General features: G+C 40.5%; 1 protein-coding gene across 3 annotated transcripts in view; it reads right to left on the bottom strand.

The window, feature by feature from the left end:
- Window positions 1–23,466, bottom strand: part of SYT16 (synaptotagmin 16) — a 198,716-nt gene that overhangs the window by 72,301 nt on the left and 102,949 nt on the right. For 2 of the 3 annotated variants that reach the window (XM_053929170.1, XM_024568344.3), the window contains exon 2: window positions 18,799–19,452. The exons of the other annotated variant lie outside the window; for it this stretch is intronic. In XM_053929170.1, coding sequence (XP_053785145.1) covers window positions 18,799–19,321 — 523 coding nt within the window. In that variant the 5' untranslated portion in view covers window positions 19,322–19,452. The remainder of the gene's footprint in view (window positions 1–18,798; window positions 19,453–23,466) is intronic. 3 annotated transcript variants of the gene reach the window in all.

The following is a 23,466-nucleotide window of genomic DNA, read 5'->3' as shown; positions in this document are numbered from 1 at the left end:
AAATGTATCACATGAAGAAGGAAATATCTGGGCGTCCAGAGCATTCCTCTGATTCTAGGCTGATCTTCAATTTACAAACAACAACAAAAAAGGAGTAGGGATATTTGATAAAAAGAAAGTATCTGTTACATACCTAACTCTATACCTAGTTTGGGCAGGTTCTCACATTTAACAGATATTGCTACCCCATGTTACAGATGAGATAAGAAGAGAGAGGGGAAGGGAAGGAGAGGGAGAGAAACATTGATCACTTGCTTCTCCAACATCCCCAGCCAGGGACCTGGCCTGCAGCCTGGGTATGTGCCCTGACTGGGAACTGAACTGGCAACCTTGCGGTTTGTAAGATGACATCCAAATCCACTGAGCCATACCAGTCAGGGTAAGAGATGCCTTTTTATGTCAAGCAATTTGTTAATGCTCACTCAGCAAGAAAGTAATTGTCACACACAAGGTTCACTGTAATAATTCAGGAAATAGAACTGATTTGTTCCTGAGAAAAAGGGTATAAGATTATCTCCATTTGTGTTTTCTTCCATGTTCTCAGCTTCTTTTAAGTAATAATCACATGCTAATTCTGTTTGATTGTCTGTTAAAATCTAAGCTTTAAAAAAGTATTTTGTAGTGCCACAGTATTATTTCTTCTATTAAAATTTTAGCCTACTTCTTTCAAATACCTTGTGAAAAGTGAAGAAAAGCTACAGTTCTTCCATTTCAATAGCTTATATTTTCTTTTATTACAAATCTAAATGCATCTCAGGGCAAATTTAGTCGCTCAGTTTGTGAATGCTGTCAGAATAAACTAAAAATGGGATATACTAAATACCAAAAAAAAAGTATTCATTCATTGATTTGACAAATATTTATGTTTTTCCCCATGAGGCAAGCACTTCAAAGATGCAGGGGATACACCCGTGAAAGAAATGAATGGAAATGCCTGCCTTCATGGAGATAGACAGACAAGTAAGTAAAAGAGGTCAAATAGTGATCAGTGGCGTAGAGAGAGAAAAAATGCCATAGTAAGGGGGTGGGATGGCTGGAGAGTACAGGGAGGCACAGGTTAAATTCGTGTGATCAGGAAGGCCTTTGAGAAGGGCCATTTGAGCAAAGATCTGAGGGAAGTGTGGGAGCCAATGTGGGAGACATCTGGAGGACTGGCATTCGAGTCAGAGGAGACAGCTTGTGCAAAAATCCTGAAGCAGGAGCACAGCTGGTGTTTTAGATGAAAATCCGAAGCAGCCAGAGTTGCTGAAGCAGAGTGAGCAAGAGAGAAAGCAGTAGTAAGAAGAGAGGTAGCAGCATGGGGCTAGATTGCTGTGGACTTTGTACCACTTGAAGGGGATCTGGCTTGGACTCTAAATGAGATAGAAATGACAGGGTGGGGCAAAAACAGGTTTACTGTTGTGAATACGCAAAACACAGAGTTTATTCTTGCATTAGTATGTATTAGTTATTGTATTATTTTCCATATGAACAGATGTGAACCTACTTTTGTCCCACCCTACACTGACAGCAAAGGAATGATGTACTCTGACTTAAGTTTTAAAAGGAACACTAAAAAAAAAGGAAGGAAGGAATGATGACTCCAAGAATTCTGACCTGAGAAACTAGAAGGATAAAGTTACCATTTAGAAATAGGTAAGATTGTAGAAAGTGCCAGATGTTCAGAGGGCATAAATTCAGATTTGGAAATAATAAATTTTTGCTGTCCAATACACATCCTCATACTTGCAAGCAAGCACTTGGATAATTCAAGAGTAGGTTGTAGACTCATTAGCATATGAATGTTATTTAAAACCTTGAGGAATTCTGGCCAAGATGGAGGCGTAGGTAGAAACGCTTCCTTGCACCACCAAAAGGATAACAACCAATTTAAAAACAATTAACAACCAGAACTGCCAGAATAGCAATCTCCATGGAACTCCGACAACCAAGGAGTTAAAAAAACATTCATCCAAATGGGTAGGAGGGACGGAGACAGGGAGACAGGTGCCCGGTGGGCGGAAAGGACCCACAGCAAGGTGGTGGACTAGATATGCAGGTGAGGAGGGGTTAGCTCACCAGGAAACTAAAGATTCAAAACCTTTAGCCATAAATACTGCGGGGGGGTTGTGAAGGTGAGAGAAACTCTCAGTCTCATAGGAGAGCTCATTGGAAAGTGGGGCTAGAGCAGAGTGAGCTAGCAGCATTGTTCCTTCTCTGCCCCTTCCCCCACAGAGAGCACCACAACCCAGCTAAGAAGGTTGCCTTGCCCTGGTGAATACCTAAGGCCCTGCCCCCTAACAACATAACAGGTGTGCAGTGACACAGAAATATGACCCAAATGAAAAAACAGATCAAAACTTCAGAAAAAGAGCTAAGCAACAACGAGATAGACAACCTATCTGAGGCAGAATTCAAAACACTGGCAATCAGGATGCTCACAGAATTAACTGAGTTTGCTTACAGAATGAAGGAAGAAATGAAGTCTACACAAAATGAAATAAAGCAAAATATACAGCAAATCAACAGTGAAGGGAAAGAAATTGGGGCTCAAATCAGTGGTCTGGAACAAAAGGAAGAAATAAACATCCAACCAGAACAGAATGAAGAAACAAGAATTCAAAGAAATGAGGAGAAGCTTCAGAACCTCTGGGATAACATTAAACATTCCAACATCCAAATCATAGGCGTGCTAGAAGGAGAAGAAGAAGAGCAAGAGATTGAAAACTTATTGGAAGAAATAACAAAGGAGAACTTTCCCAATCTGGTAAAGGAAATAGACTTGCAGGAAGTCCAGGAAGCCCAGAGAGTCCCAAAGAAATGGGACCCAAAGAGGAACACACCAAGGCACATCATAAGTTACCCAAGATTAAAGAAAAGGAGAGAATCTTAAAAGCAGCAAGAGGAAAGGAGAGAGTTACCTACAAAGGAGTTCCCATAAGATTATCAGATGGTTTCTCAAAAGAAACCTTACAGGCAAGAAGGGGCTGGAAAGAAGTATTTAAAGTCATGAAAGGGAAGGACCTACATCCAAGATTATCCAGCAAAGCTATCATTTAGAATGGAAGGGTAGAAAAAGTGCTTCCCAGATAAGTTCAAGTTAAAGGAGTTCATCATCACCAAGCCCTTATTCTGTGAAATGTTAAAGGGCCTTATCTAAGAAATAGAAGAAAATCAAAAACTGTGAACAATAAAATGACAACAAACTCATAACTATCAACAATTGAACCTAAAAAACAAAAACTAAGCAAACAACTAGAATAGGAACAGAATCACATAAATGGAGATCACATGGAGGGCTATCAATGGGGAGGAGGAGGGGGAGAATGGGGGGGAAAGGTACAGGGAAAAAGAAGCATAAAATAGACAGGGGTAGGTTAAGAATAGTACAGGACATAGAGAAGCCAAAGAACTTATATGTACAACCCATGGACATGAACTAAGGAGGGGAATACTGGAGAATGGGGAAGTGCAGGGTGGAGGGGGGATAAAGGGAAGAAAAAATTGGGACAACAGTAATAGCATAATCAATAAAATAGACTTTAAAAAAAAACATGAGATTTGATTACATTAAAAGGAGAGACAAGTCCAAAGGCTGGGAGCCCTGGTTGGTGATAACATTTAGAGGTGAGGGAGATATTAAAATTCAAGCAAGGAAGAATAAGTGAAACTGGCCAGTCAAGAAGGAGGAAGCATTGCCCTGGCTGGTGTGGCTCAGTGGATTGAGCTCTGGCCTGTGAACCGAAAGGCTGCTATTTCAATTCCCAGTCAGGGCACATGCCTGGGTTGCAGTCCAGATCCCCAGGTGGAGGCTTGTGAGAGGCAGCCAATTGTTTCTCTCACCCATCCATGTTTCTCTCCCTCCCTTCCCCTCTTTCTAAAGATAAATAAAATCTTTAAAAAAAAAAAAAAAGGAGGAAGCATTTATGTTCCTATACCAAAAATGTAACCTTTGGATCTGCAAAGAATTATTAATAAAACAGATATTTGATAAATATCAGTTTTCCACAATTTTTTTAATTCCCACATTTCAAAAATTCCTGACTACAGAACAGGCAAGCTGAAGGAGCCAGCAAGCAAGTATTCTTTGGACATGTACCCAGAGTCTCCATTTTGCCTGACAAAGCTATGCCAGAACCTCAGCAAAGTGTAATATTCCCCCTAACTTAATCTGGGAAACATTTATTGTAAATCTAACATATGAAAGTCACAGTGCTAAATATAGTGGGATGGGATTGATACAGGGAAGATTAATACATCGTCCCTGTTGTAAGGAGTATATACAGTACAGCAAGGATGCTTAAGCATCCAAAAAAATGAGACATTAATGTAGATGAAATTATAACAGTTTCAGAAACACAATTGGGGGGTCAAATACTTACAGTTTGAAAGGAATTCCGTTATAGTCAATGACATAACTATAAACCAATGATCTTGTTGAAATAATTCAAAGACTCGGTTGATAAGCAGCAAAATTTGCACTAATACTGAATAATAGTACCTTTCTGGTATATACGTTTATACCATCTCTCCCATCTTAGCTAAAAATCACTTGACAAGGAGACACCTCTTGTTAAAATGACTTGGGGCTGTGCCACTGAGGACTGAAATATCATGACTTCATCTCCACTGCTGGAGTGCCAAAGGAGAGTTATTGCTCCCTTGATCTTTTGTCCCTGGTGCATGCTCAGGAGATGTTGCCAGGACCTGTCAACTGGCTCTACGCTTTAATGGTTTTACTGCTGCCAAGTTGACTGGGATGAGCCCGTTGACAGCTGCTACACATGGCGATGCTTCAGTAGCCTCTCCTGTACAACAGAAACTCCCTATTTCAATCGCAAAGGCAGGACTCATGTTCCTTGCCCTGTATCTCAGAGAAACAACTAACCACTACAAGCTAGGGATGACACAGCCACAGTCACAATTCATTTTCACTTGCCTTTTAAGTCTTCATTAATGCTGGGTGGTGAAGGTCAAGGCAAGTCTTAAGATACTGTCTTTTTGCCTGTCTTCCAACACAGTGTCAAAAGTGTTAAGCTGGGGTTTGCTTTGGGATGTGCAAGAATAAACACTAACGCTTGAGTTCCAGCCAGTTGGCAAGCACAGGAATCTTTGACAAATGTAAAGTGAGAAAAAAGAATATAAAACTTGTTGTATTGAGTGAGAGTAGGAGCCTGTGGAACCTGGCCAGCCAGTAGGAAGGACCAGCGTGGGCAATAACAAATGCTTCTCCCTATGGAAGAGCCTTCAAAAGGGACACTCCATCTCCAAGATCTGCCCTGAGGGACCCTCCCAACTAGAGATTAGTCTGTGGGGCTGGAAGAAACCCTGTGAGGACCCAACCTGCTGTGCACTTGGTGGGATCTGTGGATGTTGTGTAGCAGACCCCCAGCTGGTTCACAAGTGTAAATGAGACCTTTACATAGAAAGAGGAATGAGGACAGATTATTTTCCTACCTCTAAGCCTTTTGGGAGAATCACTGTGCAATGCTAACAATTATTTGAAATACTTTAAGCTCCCTCTTTGAATTCCTCTCCTGTCCTTGAGGAATTAGATGGCCAAGAAGCCATAGACACCACCCTGAATTTCGCCAGTGACTGGAGTGACACTAGACATGAAAACCTGAGTGGCTGGCTCCTCCGCCTTCTCAGAGCCACCAGAATGACAGACTGGCTGCACTGGTTGTGTTGTGATATTAAATGTATAAAAAGCCATACATTCCTCTATTTTCTCATTTCAATGCTTCTGCTGTGTGGATGAATAAAGTGAAGTATGCAAATTATTTGAAAATCCTGGAAGGAAGTATTTTTCAAAGACAGTATTCTTTTTAACCAATAAACATTATTTTTACAGCAAGAAAAAGTGTTAAGAAACTTGGAAAGTGTTCTTGACTAGATTCTTCCTACAATATGTAATCTATAGTTACTTGTGGGATATTACTGGCTGATCATTTTCCCAAAGGTAATGAGATATAGCGATGACAGCTAAGATTAGGGTTATGTTCATTCATTAAGTCATTCCCGTTTCTCTCTTCCTCGTGCTGTGCTACATGGCCTGACACCAAAGAGCCTACACACTTGGAAGCACAAACCCCTGCTGTCAAAGGGCCCACAGACTTATATAAAAGAAAGTTAAGTACAACATAAAATCTATATTATTGAGAAATGCAATGTGCTATTGGAACACAGAAGAGGAAGCAACTAACTGCCAGAAAAAGGCAAGGTGGGGAAGGAGGTGTGCATATCAGAAATGTGACAGAAGCTGGAGAAAGAAGATAGGGAAGGCTTTAGTTATGAACTGAATGTTTGTGTCCCCCACCCCCAAATTCACAGGTTGAAATCCTAACCTGCAGTGTGATGATATTAGAATGTGTGACATCAGCAATTAAAAAGTTGTTCACTTGGAATAATCTACAAAACCAAGAAGGACTCTTAACAAGGTCTCTTGGGTGCTTCCCATGAGGAAGCACATGCCGGTGGTGATTTTCCTGTGAAGTCTGGATTCCCTTTTCAAAATAGATTCAGATCTATAGATTTAGATTCTAACCAAATCTTTTTATGAACAATTCTTGGATGAATCATTTGTAGAGCAACCAAGAGAAAGGAGCAGTTGCCTTTTAAGATAAAAATATAATTTCCTCATTTTGAAAAAAATATGTAAGAGCAAATAACTCACATGATAGCATGTAAGTAGCTTCCACCTTTGGTGTAATTTCTTGACTTCATTTAAATGACCAATCTAGGATCTGTGGTAGGCAGACTCTAAGGTGGTCATCTCCACTTCCATCCCTGCCTCCTAGAGTTCATACCTTCTTTTGATGCCCTCCTCTTCAACACGAATGGGACTTTGTCATGTCCTCCTAACTAGCAGAATATGACGAAGGCAATGAAATGTCATGCCCATGATTTTATTGCATAATATAAGATTCCTTTTGTCAGCAGGATCTCCTTGCTAGCTTGACGTAGTAAGCAGCCATTTGGGGAAGCACATGTGGCAAGGAACAGTGGGTGGCTTCTAGGAACTACAGGCAGCTTCCTAGAGTAAAGAGTGGCCTCCCGAGCAGGGTATGGAAGAATGGATTGAGCTGAGAGGTAACAGTTTAAAAGCCAGCACAAATGTAATGCATTTTTTCAATTTTATTTTCTTAGGAGAAGAAACAAATTGCAGATGAAGTGTTACAATGATTGACTCCTGACTGTGTTTTCACGAGCTCTCTCTTATAAACCTAGTAGATTAATCCACAGTACCATAGATGAACTTTGGGCAGTCCACGAATCCCTGAAATTTCATTATAAAATTTTTTACATATCATGTATGTGTATTTTAAATAAGTAGGTTCATTACTTCCATTAAAGTTTCAGAGGGGCCTGTAAACCCCTTAAAATTAGGTATCACTGCCCCATGTTCTCACTCATTCATTAAACTTCCTATGAAAAATACAAAGAACTCATAGATTCTTTTAATGTCTTAAGTACACTATCGGTTATAGTTCTCTTGGTTACAGAGGAAATGAAGCAATTTGAACCCCCTCAAGAAAAAGTGGGCAAGGGCAAGGGAATTTATTCAAGGGGCCTCAAGCCCTGATGAAATCACCTAGGTCAAGAAAGGGGCTCAAGATAGGACTATGTGTTTTATACATTCCATCTAAATAAACTCCAGTATCTTTGCTCAAAGGTATATTTACATTGCAGAATTAGTTGTAATACTGAAAATTTTGAAATAAATTACATGTTCATAAGAATGGATACATTAAATCAATATAAGAATGGATAAATGGTATGTTAATTAATATAGTGGACTACTATATAACCATTAATATAAACCAAATCTACATGTATCTGAATAATTTAAAAGCATAACATTGAGTGGAAAGCAAAAACAAGTTGCATAAAAATATATTCAATATCATATCACTTGTCTAAAGTTTTAAAACATGCAAAGTTATGGTATGTGTAATTTACAGATACAAATACTTAGAGGAGAAGAATAAAAACACAATGAGAATCATCACCCCAAATTTAGATTTCTTTTACTCCTAGTAAGGAGAGAAGGAAAAGAAAACAAAGAGATGTTCTCAGGGAACTCTAATTATGTCTGTTCTGGATCGTTTCTTTAAAATAAACTGACTTAAATGTGGAATGTTAAGATTTGGCAAAATAAATTGTGGGTTTGTGAGTGTTTGTTATATTATGCTATATTTTTCTATGTTTTTGAAATGTTTCGTATATTTAAAAAGTAGGAAATGTAAATGGCACTAAAAAGTCCATTGGCAGTGGCCAAGACCACCCCTGAGCAGAATTAACAAGACCTCAAAAGGAAGAGGAACTTATCATCCCATCTCAGAACCTCTCTCCATTATAAAGCTCTTTTTCAGGAACAAGACTCCCCCTCCTCAGAAGTGAATATCGGAAAAAGAGTAACAGGGGTGGGAGGAAGGGGATTTACCAAAGAAAGAAGATTAAAAAGGGGGAAGAAGAGAAGAGGATAATATTTCAATGGTATTTAAAAAGATAACACACAAACACACTGGTAAGAATCTCCCTCAAGCAAGAAGAAACAAGATAAATGAAAAAAGATCTTATTAAGCTCATAGTTCCTGCCTGGATCCAACTTCTTCACCATTAGGCTGGATAATTGCAAGAAATATACACCTGGCTCCATTACTGTCTGCATCTCAGGGAAGGGAAAATCCTGTGTCTTTTTATTATCAAGTAATTCCATTGTTAAAGCAAAATTTCTGGTTCCTTGAAAATCGTTAAAATGGAATTTAAGCTTATTTGTAGTATCTTACCTCTAATTCTGATCATCTATTCCTAATAATGGTAAGAATGGTATAGAAAGACTTTATTTTCTCATTTTAAACCCATCCTTAAAAATGTTCTTTCATTTATTATAACAACCCCCTGAAATCAAGTTGAAAATCGAATTAAAATTTTGACCACGTGTACAAGTCACATGTTCTAACTCCTGTCCACATAGGATTTTGTCACATGCCTGAAATTTCCTTTAAAAATGACAAAAATTGCAAAATAAATAACAATAGTAATAATAAACTCCTTGCCTTAAGGTCAAGGCGTTGAAAACTATTTGTCAGCTTTTAGCATGTTCAATAACACCTAGCTTTTCTAAAACATGCAAGTCAACATAGCAAGAAAATTAACTTCATAAAGCTTTAGAAAACAAATTTTGAAGCTTTTTCAGACTAAACCTTTTCTCATGGATGATTCTAGATGACCAAGGAACATGATGGCAAATGCTATCAAGTGAAGGCCTAACAAATGAAGATAGATTTAACCAGAAATAGATTTACTCTCCAGAAAGCACTTGTGCAATGAAAAGGCAAAGTGCCAGTAGCACAAATAAAGGAAAGGCAGGAAGAAAGGAGTTATGTGCAGTAACGCACTCTACAGAAAGGCAATGAAGCCTGTATGATTTATAAATAAACTGCATTATATTCCCCGATACCATTTAGCCCCAACCTCTACAAGCCATCCTAAGAGCATCGACAGAACAAAATACCTTCAACCCGTAAAAGCTTGAGACCAACCAGCAACTGAGAACACTGTAGGATTTTCCCTTCCTTGCCATACTAACCTCAGAGTAATCTGATTGAAAAGTCAAATCATCACCCTCATTTCAAAGCCTACTGTTCTACTTCTTAAATGCACTGCATGTAGCCAAAGAGTCTTTCTGAAGTTCTATATGTCAGTATACTTGGAACACATTAATTCCATTAGCAGGCTATTTCGGGAAATAGTGAGCATATTTCTTGGAAACAAATACATGTGGTTTAAAAAAAAAAAGCCTCAAAAAAAAAGTATGAGGTGAAAAACTGAAAACAAAGATGATTTTTAAATGCAATTAGAACTCCTTCCCATTACATATCAAAGTTGTCACAACTGCTTCTCGACTGAGTGGTTGGTGTTTCGAATTTGCGTCTTTAAACTGAAAAGCCTATCTTGAGATGACACCGTACGGAGTCTATCATAGGCAACTGCTAAACGAAGTGTATCTTAATCATAGGCAACTGCTAAACGAAGTGTATCTATTTTCTCTGTTACATTACTATTGGCAACCAGGTCCTCAGTAAGTGCCCAGAATTGTTTCCATGGTTACAAAAAGCATTCAGCATCCCTCTTGTTTTAGGCCAATTTAGCTGAAAATCTATTGTGGAGAAAAATATGGCACATTAAGGAACCATAAAATCAAGACACAACGTTATGAAAAGAATTCAAGGTTAAATGGGAAAAGCAGGCTTGACAAGGCTTTTTAAAAAGTGAATATAAATCACTGATTAAAATGCTGCCTTTTCCTAGCATATCTCCAAATGCATCTATTTATAGACTGCAAAGCAGCCCATGTACTCTGTCTGATGTGATCCCTTGGTACAAAGGGGAAATAGCATGTGAAGGTAATTTAAAACTATTAACCAGCAGGCAAAATTTTTAAAAAAGTATTTTAACATTCATAAAGCTAAGAGTCCAGTTCCTTATCCTAGTTTCATAGAGTCCTGGGGTATTTAAATATTTTACGGGAAGAGAGGAATAAGTGCTTCTGTTCATTTGCTATAGGCATTTGAAGTAAATTAGGGGGCTCTATCACAGCAGGAAGAGAGAGAGAGAGATGGACTCTCCCTAGCAGCAACTTGGTAAAGCTCCTCCATCTATATAGTCATGAGTGGAATGGGAAAAGGGGACTGTCTCATACTAGGTCCCTACTGCACTCCCAATTCCCACTGCCACCAAAGAGCAAGGGTGTCAAAAACATTTTTGCATCTTCTAGAACATATTAAACAAATGGTACAAGCTTTTCAACAATCTGAAGAAGAGCCCCAGGGCTTATCCTTGTGCATTCCCCACAGTGTTTTGTACATGGTAGGCATACAATAAATACTTGATTAACTGAGGAGAGCCATCATATAAGACCTCTCTTTATAAAGAAATGCTTCTCCCCATATTTACCTATGCACATGTACCACCCTTTATTATTTTCTATTGTTCTTATTTTCAGTGTGAAATGGAGAGAAGTGGTGGGATTTTAAATCATAATGTTGGTTTTATTTTTCCAAGATGGCTGCAGAACAGGTGGAAGCTATACTCACAGGCTCGAAACCTCAATCTGGATGTACAGCTAAATTATAGAGCATTCAACCTGAATAAGCAACTAATGTCTAGCTGAACTGAAATATTATAACCAAGGATTTACAAAAGAAGCCACATAAAGACTGGTAAGAAGGGCAGAGCTGAGAAAAAGGCTGCCCAACCCCCACCCATGCACCCAGGTTCAGTGGTGGCTGAGAAGCCAAAGGGATATTGCAGCTACAAAACTCCCTTCCCCCACTGCAGGAGCATGGGGCCTCAATCCCATGCAGGGATGCCCAACCCAGAGCAACAGAGATGGGAAGAGAGGCCACATGGCATCTGGTGGTGAAAAGCAGTGGGGATGCAGTCTGCCTGGGAGGCCCAGACCTCACCTTCCCAGGGAAGAGCACTCCTATTGTTACAGCATCAGCCTGGGGAGTGCACTGCCAGGTCTCCCACTGATGACAAGGCCACTCTGCCATACTCAGGTTCTGTAGAGGAGTGAGCTGGCTGCAACCAGCAGTGACTTTTGGGGACATCTTTTTCTGGCAGAGAATCAGACAGTGACTAAACTATGTTGCTTTGGAAAGAGGGCTAGCCTCCCCTGCCTTGAGCACACAGCCAGTGCCCCTCTTCCCCACCTGTGGAATCACTGGCAGGCCCCATCTGCTGTGTTCAGCAGTGCAGGGAGACCAGAGTGCCGAGCAGAGCTGGGACTTTTGAACCTTGTCTCCTGGGGAAGATTTTGTCCAGGAACGAGACAGGCTGGGGCTGAGGGGTGTGGCTATATCGTGGGAAGGAGGGAGTTACTCCTATCTCCCTGTGAGCTCAGCTTCCCCCACCTCAGGAAGGGGAAGAAGTACCCATCCCCCTCCTACAGGCTTGCAGGCACCACCCCAACAAAAGACTATTTGGATCAGTCCTGCCAAGTCCTGGATACCCTGCCCCGCTGGGCTCAGTTCCATAGGAGGAAAGGGAGAGCAGCTCAGAGCTGGGACATTCAAACTGTGAGGCCCTCAGAGGCAATTGTCTGGGACCTGGATGAAGTGCATGGTTGGCCCCTTTCTGTGGACTAGGTCAGCATCACCCTCAACAGAAGACTCTTTTGATCTGTCCCCTGGCCTGGAGCAGCTGAGCTGGCTCCTGCAGAGGAGATGGTTGGCTGCACCCAATCTGAACCTGCAGTGAGCCCCTGCAGGGGGAACTAGAGTTGGAGAGTCTGGCAGAGACTCAGTGGTTTGGCTCTGGAGTAGGCACCACTTTCACCTCATTGGGTGCCTGACTGCATGATCCCCATGTAGGGAACCCACTAGCACTGTCCTCCTTACCCAGGTTACCCCACCCTACCAAGTTCACAACCTGTGGAAGGGAGCTATGGCTCGCTGACAGCCTAGGCCCACTCTACAGTCTTTCTTTGGAAGGCTCTGGAGGAAGATTAGGCAACTCAGGGAGAGGCAGAGTAGCTGACAGGGGGAGACAGACCTCTGGGAGCCTCCATCCTTTTACAGATCTGCCCCCAGCTCTAACCTGGAGGAAGCTGACTCTTACATACAGATTGGCCCTCATGTGCACACCCAAGTCCAATAGACACAGCTACATACAGTGAACAGTGTGGTAGCTCCAGAAAGGTAGCTTAAGGCCAGACACATACAACACCTGATGTCAACCTGTGCCTGAACTTCCCCCAAGTGGACCCAAAACCAATACAACCAATAGTGGGCTTCAGATCAAAAGCCAAAGCTCGACCCAACTAGCCACATAAGTAAGCACACCCAAAGAAGGATTCCAGCAGACACCAGACCCTGCTGGGAACAACAGCGCGGGGGGGGGGGGGGGGGGGCAGTTCCTGAACAGCATCTCATACACAGGGATGGAGGTGTACCCTTATAGTCAGCCAGCCTGAAGGGTTAACTCCACCCACGAAAAGGTCAAGAGCATTCAAAACTCCACTGTAACAACAGAGTGCACACAACCCACAAGAAACATTCCTAGAGCACAGAGCTCAGGTGATCTGGAAGATTGTGCCTCTGAGCCCAACAAGACACCTTCATCATAACAAGTTGGGAGTCATAGCCAATTAGAATTGTTAATACCTATGAAGGGTCTGAGATTTTACCCTACTTGCATACTAACAAGATAGCCTGCTACAATTTTATGAATGTTGGCAAAAGACACAAGACTTCTGGGTCAAAGACAAAGGGTAATGTATTATTCACAGCGCAGCAAGCAACACGAGCAGAATTTGTTCCCTATCCTCCAAGTACCACAGGGGCAATGCAGAGGCAGGTCCAGATAGACTCTGTGCGTGTAGTGAGTACATGTCACAGCCAAGAAACACCAAGTTTGGAAAACCTCTGTCATTAGCAGGCAAATCTGCCTAAGCTGTGCCCTGAAGAGAGACATACTAGACTGGATAGCAAAAACAAGTCTTCCCTCTGCTCTGGAGGGAGACGCTATCTTTGTCTTCCAAGGTCCTTTGTCATACAGATATCCTTGAAAAGATAATCCAAAATAAAAGATGTTTGTGACTGTGCTGTTAGGACATGCAAAAATGCAAGAGACCAATGGAGAATTATCTCCAATGGAGAATTACCTCCTAACATGAGCCACCACTACACACCTGTGAGAATGGATTTAAATTTTTTTTACATAACACCATGAAGTGCTGATGAGGATACAAGTGACTGGAAATCTCACAGATTACTTTGGGAATGCAGAATGGTACTCTAGAAAACAGTGGGGGTTTTTTAAAATAAAGTTAAACATATACTACCAATATGATCCAGCAATCCCACTCCTCAGTATTTACCTAATTGAAATAAAAACATATTCACATGAAAACTTGTTTCACAATAATTATAGCAGCTTTATTCATATTGCTAAAAACTAAAAGCAACCCAAACCCCTCAACTGATGAATGGATCAACAAATCGTGGTGCACCCGTGCAATGGAATACTATGCAGCAATAAGAAAGAGGCAAACTACTGGAACACAACATGGATGAGTCTCAAGTTCATTATGAAAGAAGCCAAATTCAAAAGGCTACAAACTGCATGATTCCATTTATATGACATTCTGGAAAAGGCAAATGATAGAAACAGAAAATATATCAGCAATTGCCAGGAGCTGGATATAGGGAAAAGGAATGACTGAAAGGGGACTTGGGGGAAATTTTTTGAGGTGATGGAACTGTTTTATACCTTGATGTGGCAGAGGGTAGAAGACTATGTGTGTTTGTCAAAACTCAAAACTGTACTAAAAAGGATGAATATTACTGTATGTAAATTATACCTTTACAAGGAAAAAAGAGAGAAAGTACATGCGTAAATTCTAGGATCAGACTTTCTGAGCTCTGCCTCTTTTTTAATGTGGATCTTGGGTATATACTCAAACTCTCTAAGCATCTCTTTTCTCAACCATGAATTGAGAATAATAATAGTATTTACACCTTATGGTTGTTAGCTTTCCTATTGCTGTGCCATCATTAATTATATTATCACTTAATTCTCACCTGAAGACATGTTTATTGATTTTAGAAAGAGAGGAAAGGAAAAAGAGCGAAACATCCATGTGAGAGAGAAACATTGATCAATTGCTTCCCATACACACCCGGACCAGGGATCGAAACCACAACCTAGGTGTGTGCCCTGACCACGAATCGAACCCACAACCTTTTGGTTAATGGATGACACTCCAACCAACTACACCACCCAGCCAGGGCTATTAATTATTATTTGATGTCCTATTATATACCTAACATTGTGCTTGATATTAAGGATACAGAACTGCATCTATGACATGGAAGCTACAGTCTAGTGAATAAACATCTTCTAAATGGACAAATGAAAATAATTGTTTTACTTTATTTTTACATTATTATAATGCCTTTGGATTATTACAATGATTACAAAAATTGACATGTGTTAAGAATTTGTTGAGCCAAATTTATGTTAAATTTTTAAAATATAGTTCAACTTTAGCATGAATTTTCTAAAATACAAATAGACATCTCAAGTCAAATCTAAGAAATCCTATTGGTAGCCCAGATATTTCTAGAATTATTTCTACAGATAATTTTAAAACACTTGAAATTGCACTTACTTATAGTTTATCAGATTCAGAAAGAAAATCAGCCTACCTTGTTTTTACCAATTTATTCTAGATTTGATATTACCTTAATTTGAATAAGAGTATCAAGGAAGCATAAAAAGAACATGAAAATGTTTCTTCATTTTCCAAAACTTACTATATCTGAGTAAAACATTTTCTTAAAAAGATAAAGCTGACTTCCAGTCAAGATGGTGGCGTAGGCAGACATGGCTTGCCTCTTCCACAATCACATCAAAATTACAACTAAAATATAGAAAAACCATCACTCAGAACTGTCAGAAATCAAGTTGAATAGAAATCTGATAACTACATAATTAAAGAAACCACCTCCATCCAGACTGATAGGAGGGGCGCAGCCATGTGTAGTGGATAAAAATTCAGGAGCCATATCTTGGGAGCAAGGAGTCCCAGCCCCACACCAGGCCCCCCCCAGCCCAGGATTCCACTGCCAGGGAGAAAAGTCCCCATAACTCCTGGCTGCAAAACCCAGCAGGGATTGAGTCAGTGAAAGAAACATCTAGAGCCCCAAGCAGTTCCTCTTAAAGAACTCACACACAGACTCACCTACTCGAACTCAATCCTTCTGAGATCCAGCACCAGGGTAGTAGCTTGAAAGGACCAGTGGTATACAGAGAGAAACTCAGGTGTCTGGCATCAAGGTTAGGCAAAGCCATTGTCCCATTTCTAAACCCTCCCCCCACAGAGCTGGCAAGCTGGTGCCATATCTGAGACTCCATCAGCCTGGCTAACACTGTTTGACCCACCTAGGAGATCCACAGAAACTCTGCCCCACCATCCCACCCAACTTACAGGCCCACCCAAGCTGCTTTTCCATATGAATGGCTGCTCTTAGCTCATGCTTCATAACTTTCTAAATCCTCTCAAACAAGCAACAGCTGGCCTCAGTGAGCCCTGGGCCTGGCATTAGCATCAGCCTGCCTAGATTCCCAGCTTGGCTTCACCTGGAAATCTCCAAACTCAGCACAAGTAGCAGCCATATCAGATTGCTTTAAGTTCAGGCAGGGTGGCACTGGGCAAAACACAGGTGGGGGCTGACCTTAGCCTGCAACACCAGGGAAATCCCAGGGCCAGTGCACCCAGCTAGCAGCTACAAACACTTCAGAGTACCACCACCCTTTCCCTGCACAGCTGATCTTCCACTGAGGATGATAGTTGATAGTAAGCCATCACAGTCAGTCCCTGCAGCTGACTGGCCTGGGTAATCCTTCCCATTGATTTGCCAACAGCAACCAAAGCTCAACTACAAAAGGACGGTGTACTCAGCCCACATGAAGGATGCACCTCGAGTACCCAGCTTGGGTGATAGGGGAGGCTATGCCACCAGACCCTACAGAACACCTACTACATTAGGCGACACTACCAAGACATAGAGTCAAAACAGCTCCGTGTAATACATAGAAAAAAACACGGGGAGGCTGTCAAAATGAGGAGACAAAGAAACATGGCCTAAATGAAAGAACAGATCAAAACTCCAGAAAAAGACCTAAACAAAATAGAGATAAGCAATCTGTCCGATGCACTGCTCAAAACACTAGTTGTAAGGATGCTCCAGAAACTTAGTGAGGACCTCAACAGCATAAAAAAGATCCAGACAGAAGTGAAGGATACACTAATTGAAATAAAGAACAATTCACAGGGAAACAACAGTGGAGGGGATGAAGCTGGCACTCAAATCAATGATTTGGAACATAAGGAAGCAAAAAACAACCAATCAGAAAAACAAGAAGTTAAAAGAATCCAAAAAACTGAGGGTAGTATAAGCAGCCTCTGGGAAAAGTTTAAGAGATCTAATATTCACATCATGGGGATGCCAGAAGGTGAAGAAAAAGAACAAAAAATTGGAAATCTATTGAAAAAAATAATGAAAGAAAACATCCCTAATTTGATTAAGGAAATAGACTTGCAAGTCCAGGAAGCACAGAGAGTCCCAAACAACATGAATGCAAAGAGGCCCACTCCAAGACACATCATAATTAAAATGCCAAAGGTTAAAGATAAAGAGAGAATCTGAAAAACAGCAAAAGAAAAGCAGCTAGTTACCTACAGGGGAGTTCCCATAAGACTGTCCTCTGATTTCTCAAAAGAAACTTTGCAGGCTAGAAGACATTGGCAAGAAATATTCAAAGTCATGAAAAGCAGGGACCTATAGCCAAGATTGCTCTACCCAGCAAAGCTATCGTTTAGAATCGAAGAGCAGATAAAGAGCTTCCCAGACAAAAAAAAAACTAAAGGAGTTCATCTTCACTAAACCATTATTATATGAAAGTTAAAGGGACTTATTTAAGAAAAAGAAGATCAAAACTATGAACAATAAAATAGCAAAAAATACAAATTTATCAACAATTGAATCTAAAAAACAAACTAAGCAAACAAGAACAGAGACAGAATCATGGATACAGAGAGCATTTTGATGGTTGCCAGGTGGCAAGGGGATGTGGGGGAATAGATATAAAGGTGAGGGGATTAGGAAGTACAAATAGGTAGTTACAGAATAGCCATGGGGATGTAAGGTACAGTATAGGACATGGGGTAGCCAAAGAACCTATATGCATGACCCATGGATATGAACAATGGTTGGGGGGACAATGGCCTGTGGGAGTGGGAGGTGCTGGGTGGGGGTGGGGGCAAAGGGGTAAAAATCAATTATAGTAGCATCATAATAAAATATAATTTTTAAAAAAGATAAAGCTAAGAGAAATCATGAAAACAGATGAAGAAATTATGAAATATTCCAGAAACGTCTGTTCCCCCAATGAGAAGAGAATTCTCCACATTTATATTACATAAAAGATCCAACAGTCTGTGTGAGTTCTGAATGTATTACAACCACACCTCATATGTACACACCCAAGGCCCTTCTCTGCATAGCGTGTACTGCTGTGTCCGTCAACGAGGTGAAATGCCCTTCCTTCAGACTTAGAGTATTAGAAGTACCAAACATTTATGCCAGAACATACTATAGCTAGTTTTATAGAGTTAATTACAGTCTCAACATATTCATTTTACATTTATCAAAGGCCCATTATATGCTCAGTTCTGACAGAATAAGCTTTACGGGCAATTTGTTTTAAATATGTCCTTTCTATTCAAGGCTAAAAGAAAATCAAGCTATTCTTATTTCAAAGGTTTTCTGTCTACTGTCATCTCACATCACGTCTCAGTGAAATACTGTGAGAAGTGTTCTTGGAGTTTTACCAACTAAAAATTTTGCAACAAGTATGGCTTTTTGCACAGGATTTCACACTGAATAATATAGTAACATCTAGAGATTCCTAACCTAGTGAAAAAAAGAGAACAATTTAAAAGATATTTTAAAAAGCATAACATGCACAAGGGGCTTCTCAAACAGAACTCATGGGCTCATTTTCAACATTTTACTTGCTTGGAACTCTTGTTTTGAAATATGAATCTCACAAATATGGACATTCCAAAATTTACATATTGAAAATATTCCTGAGGATTACATCTCTCAAGAAAAAGCCAACATATGGAAAGGTATAAGAGGGAGGAAATAAAAGTCATATGACAACTAAAATAAATAAAGATAAAACGAGTAGAAATGTCCTTTGGAAGAACCCAGAGAAAATGATTACTGGCTAGCTTACCTTGCTTTTTTCCATAAACATTTTCTAAAGTACAAGAGAGCTGGCTCTCAAAGCCATGTGGAAGGCCACTCCTCTGCTTTTCAAGGTGATGTTCTTCCTCAGCAATAGAAGAAAGCACATGTGGTGGCTTTTGGTCATCGTGGGTCTGATTGGGCCACTGGGATATTATGGAACATGAGTCCTTTGCATGTTGGCTAAGTCTAGGGCTTGAACTTTGGGCAGAGTCCTGCAAATCACTGTTACAACAGGAAAAATGATCCACTTCAAGAAACAAGGAATTTGTGTCCTCTTGACTCCAATCATTGCTTTGTTCTTCATCTTCAAAGTAAGTTTCCTGAGTCTGAATATTATCTAAGTCCTGGTCTAGTCTGTCATTCAGTTTAGAGTCTTGTTTGCTTAAGTTAACCAGTGAGGCAGATAACACATCCCCTGCTTGCTGGAGAGTTTCATATACCCGAGAGATCCAGGAAGAGAGAGGCTGGAAGAAGTTCTGAGCATCCTGAGACGCCATGGCCAACACCATGGCCAGCGATCTGATGATGTCTAAAAGTCCACTTGTTCAGTTCCTTCAGTACTGTGGAGTTAATATGAACTACAGAAATTAAATTGGAGGTCTCTTAATGGCTGTGAACATTCACTCTCAAAACTTCTCAGCTGAAACAGAGGAAAGAAATACTTACACCTGTTAAAGTTGCAATCTCGGACCCATCACCAAATGCCTACACTCAACGTCAAAGAGCAAGTGGGGCCAAAAAGGGATCACCATTGAAATCTTAAGGTAGCTAAATAAAATGACTGTGAAAGTTTAAAACATAAATCATTTCAATGTGTATTCACCTCCACAGGCATGTGCAAAACTTCCATTACCAGTAATGGGCTCTATTCATGAGGACTGAGAGAAGCCTATCCCCATAGCCCACACCTTACAGTGGGAAAAGAATAAATGAATCTTCATTAAAAAGCAGTTGGATATGACATTTCCAAATACAAGAAAGGTTGGATGCTTCATCTACAAACATGCAGATCCCAGAGAGCAGGCTAATAAGCATCTCTGCTCCGTGACATAAAGATTTATCCCTTCAAAGGAAATGTGTGCCTGGAATTAAAAAGCTTTTAACAAATCTTAAAGTAGGATTTTACATTTGTATGCAATTTCTAGAAATTATATCTATTCTTGAGGTACAAACAATTACTTAAAAATTGAGGATGGCAACTGGATTATGCATCTTATGACCCTAGCAGTTGGGTGCCTTTGTCTATGTTCCAACCTCCCCAAGGTACCCCTCCACAACCTATGAGACTCCTGAGAGTTCTTCCCATCAGATTCACAACCCGAAGGAGGCAGCTCAAGGACATCAACAGAGATACAGGGCACAATGACGGCTCAAGAGCTAAAAATCTATACTTTTACACACATACGTGCATATGAACATAACTTATGTATAAGATACATATATATATATGCTCATCAACATCTGAAGATGAATGTCATAAATGACAGTGGAGCCTAAATTCACTGCTTGTATTTAACTACCCCATCTCTTTTACAACAATAGCTTCCTTCTGACCAAGTCCACCAGCAATCCTGTAAGTTTTAGCCCTCTCGACCTCAGGTTACTGCATTTGATATAACTGCCTATATTCTCCTAAAAATTTCTCCTTCACTTTCGTGAAAACCATGCATGTATGCATTGATTTATTCAATAAACAAATATTGATTAAATGCCTATTAAGTGCTGGGCACAATGCCAGGTATAAGGTAACCCTGAGGTCTCTGTCCCCATGGAGCCCACATTCCAATTAAAGGGAAACTGAGCTCTCCGCACTTTCCCCTATGCTGAATAATTCATGTGTCTGTCTTTCAGGCTCTTCCTTGTCTCCCCAGCAGCTGCATATGTGCAACCACTCATTGTCCTCTGGTTTCTCCTCCTCCCCCTTTATATTCATCAGCTGGGAGAGTTGATCCATCCATAAGTCTCAATGAGCAGCTTTTTTAGAACTGTACAATATACATTTCCAGCCCTTAGCTCCTCCCTCTTTCCAGGCTTGTATCTCTGGTTATCTAAGCCCGTGGTTCTCAAACTTCGCTGTGTCAGTACACCAGGTGAACTAATAAATAACAGAGGCCCAGGCTGGTTGAAGGACTAGACCCTAGACCTTTGTATTTCTTTCGTTCCCCAGGTGATCCTGACAGCACCAAAGTTTCAGAAAGGCTGATCTCAGAAAATATACACATGGTTGTCTCACCAAACTCTCACATTCAGCTCATCAAAACCTAGCGCATCAGTTTTGCAACCTCAACTGTTCGACCTCACAACATTCTAGTGGTTGTGAATTTCTCTCTTCAACACTTTCCCATTCCATTCCAAGTTCTGCTAGTTTAGGGTTTGTAAGAACTCTCTTCCATTATGTTTTGTATAGCTATCACTTTTCCCTGGTTGGTTTCTGTCTCTAGTCTTCCCAGCTTCAATCCATAGTCTAGGTTCGCTTACCACAAACTGACCTGGTATCTGGTGCCAAGTTCATTGACTGTCTCTTCCCCTAGAATGCAAGTTCCATGGAGCATAAGGATAGTAAATTCTCAATAAATAAATTAACAAACCCCATTTAAAACTGTGCCTAGGACAGTGTCTAGTATAGAGCAAGTACTCAAATTTGTGAACTTGATGAACAAGACCTCTTGTTGAAAACCTCTGCGAGCTCCACACAAACCCCCTGCTTGGTAACACTCAGGACTCGTTTCAGCATCTGGTCCACCCCATTTCACCACCCACAGACTTGTTTGTTTTTTCTCTACAAATATTTTGCTTAAATTAATATACTTCAGGACATGTCAGACCTAGAACGGTCTCAGAAATCACTGGATTTAGTTTCTACCACTGTCTTGTAGGTACTTGAAACTTCAAATACAGAATTTAATAATTTAATAATTCTTCCTTAATAATTCAATAATCCTTGTTATTGGTTTTTATCACAAAGAAAAAAAAAACACTTTGTTTTCATAGGCAACACAAAATCTTTGAATTTAAGCCAGCACTTTCTTGTCCGCTCTTTGAAGTAGGCACAGCCATGTTCTCCGCCTCATACCGCCCTCTCTTCTGTAATCTCTGTCCATCAAACCCTCATGGAAATTTGTTAAAAAAGAAATCTTGTGCCCTGGCTGGTGTGGTTCAGCAGATTGAGTGCCAGCCTGAGAGCTGAAGGGTCATCAGTTCAATTCCCAGCCAGGAAACATGCCTGGGTTATGGGCCCAGTCCCTAGTTGGGGACATGTGAGAGGCAACTGATCGATGTATCTCTCACACATCAATGTTTCTATCCCTCTCTTTCTCCCTCCCTTCCACTCTCTCCAAAAATAAATACATAAAATCTTTCAATAAATAGATAAATAAATAAATAAATAAATAAGTCTTGTATCACTCCCGTAGTTTAAAAAAAAAAAAAAAAGTGGTTCCCTACTTCTCACACTGCAAAATCTGAGCACTGGCAAACATTTATTTACATTTGTTGACACAGAGTTCTTAAACAATTTATTTTTACCCTGACCAGTATGGCTCAGTTGGCTGGGTGTGATCCCGCAAAGCAAAATGATGCCAGTTCAATTCCCAGTCAGGGCACGTGCCTGAGTTGCGGGTTCAGTCCCTGGTTGGGGTATAAGAGGCAACCGACCAATATTTCTCTCTCACATCATTGTTTCTCTACCTCTCTTCCTCCCTCCTTCCCCCCCTTAAATAAACACATACATATGTACATACATATACTAATAAATTTTAAAAAATAATTTTAATGCCTTTTAATTAAAATTTTTAATTTTAATGCACTACGGTCCTCCACTTTCCCTGTTCCAATTCTCACTTGCTTCACTCATTTCTGTGTAGCCTCCCTACCCAATGAAACATTTGAATTTTTGAATCCTATCATGTAAGTTTACATTCTTTACTAAGGCAAATGAAAGGAAACATGCTTTAAAAAAATTAATAATCAGCACAAACAAGAGGAGAGATGCTCAAAAAATCAAAGATCAGTACCACCTAACTGGCCTAGAGGCCTCCTACTGGGTGTCAACTTTTTAACTCTCGAATCACTGGGTGTGAGGAGGTCTGAGGGATGCAACAAAACCAAAGGACCTTATATCAGTGGCTATTTGTCAACCAGCTTGGAACTATTTTTACATTTTCACAACTCTCAGAGCCCTCCCTTTGGTCCTGAATGAATGTCCAGCTGTGCACAAGCTGTCCCCAATAATACTGCCCCACGGTGAGGGCCCAGCCATGCCTCACCACTCATCGCTGTACAGGCACACTCAGCGTTTTCCGAGGTGACTGCTCTCCCTAGACTGCCTGGCAAATCCTCATTCTGCACAAAGAAACTCTTCTGTCGACTCTTCGTCTACAGTCAAGGGTATGGCTTCAAGTGCTCTGAATGTGCCCATATAAGGTTTCACTAGCTGTGATAACTGTTTTTCAATCTTCCTATTCCAATGAACTGTGACACCGTTAGTGCTGGGACTGTGTTCATACTTAATAACTCCAGGATTCACACAGGGTAGGAACTCAATATGCTTCTTTCTGAATGAAAGGATGAATGGTATTAATGAGAACGTTTAAATGAATAGGCCTTATTTTTTCGATTTTCTTCATCTGTAAAGTGAAGTTAACTAGATGACCTC

Source organism: Desmodus rotundus, chromosome 7, assembly GCF_022682495.2.
Source record: "Desmodus rotundus isolate HL8 chromosome 7, HLdesRot8A.1, whole genome shotgun sequence".
In the NCBI taxonomy this organism is placed as follows: Eukaryota; Metazoa; Chordata; class Mammalia; order Chiroptera; family Phyllostomidae; genus Desmodus; species Desmodus rotundus.
Note: the sequence above shows the minus strand (reverse complement) of the source record. Positions and strands in the feature narration are given on the sequence as shown.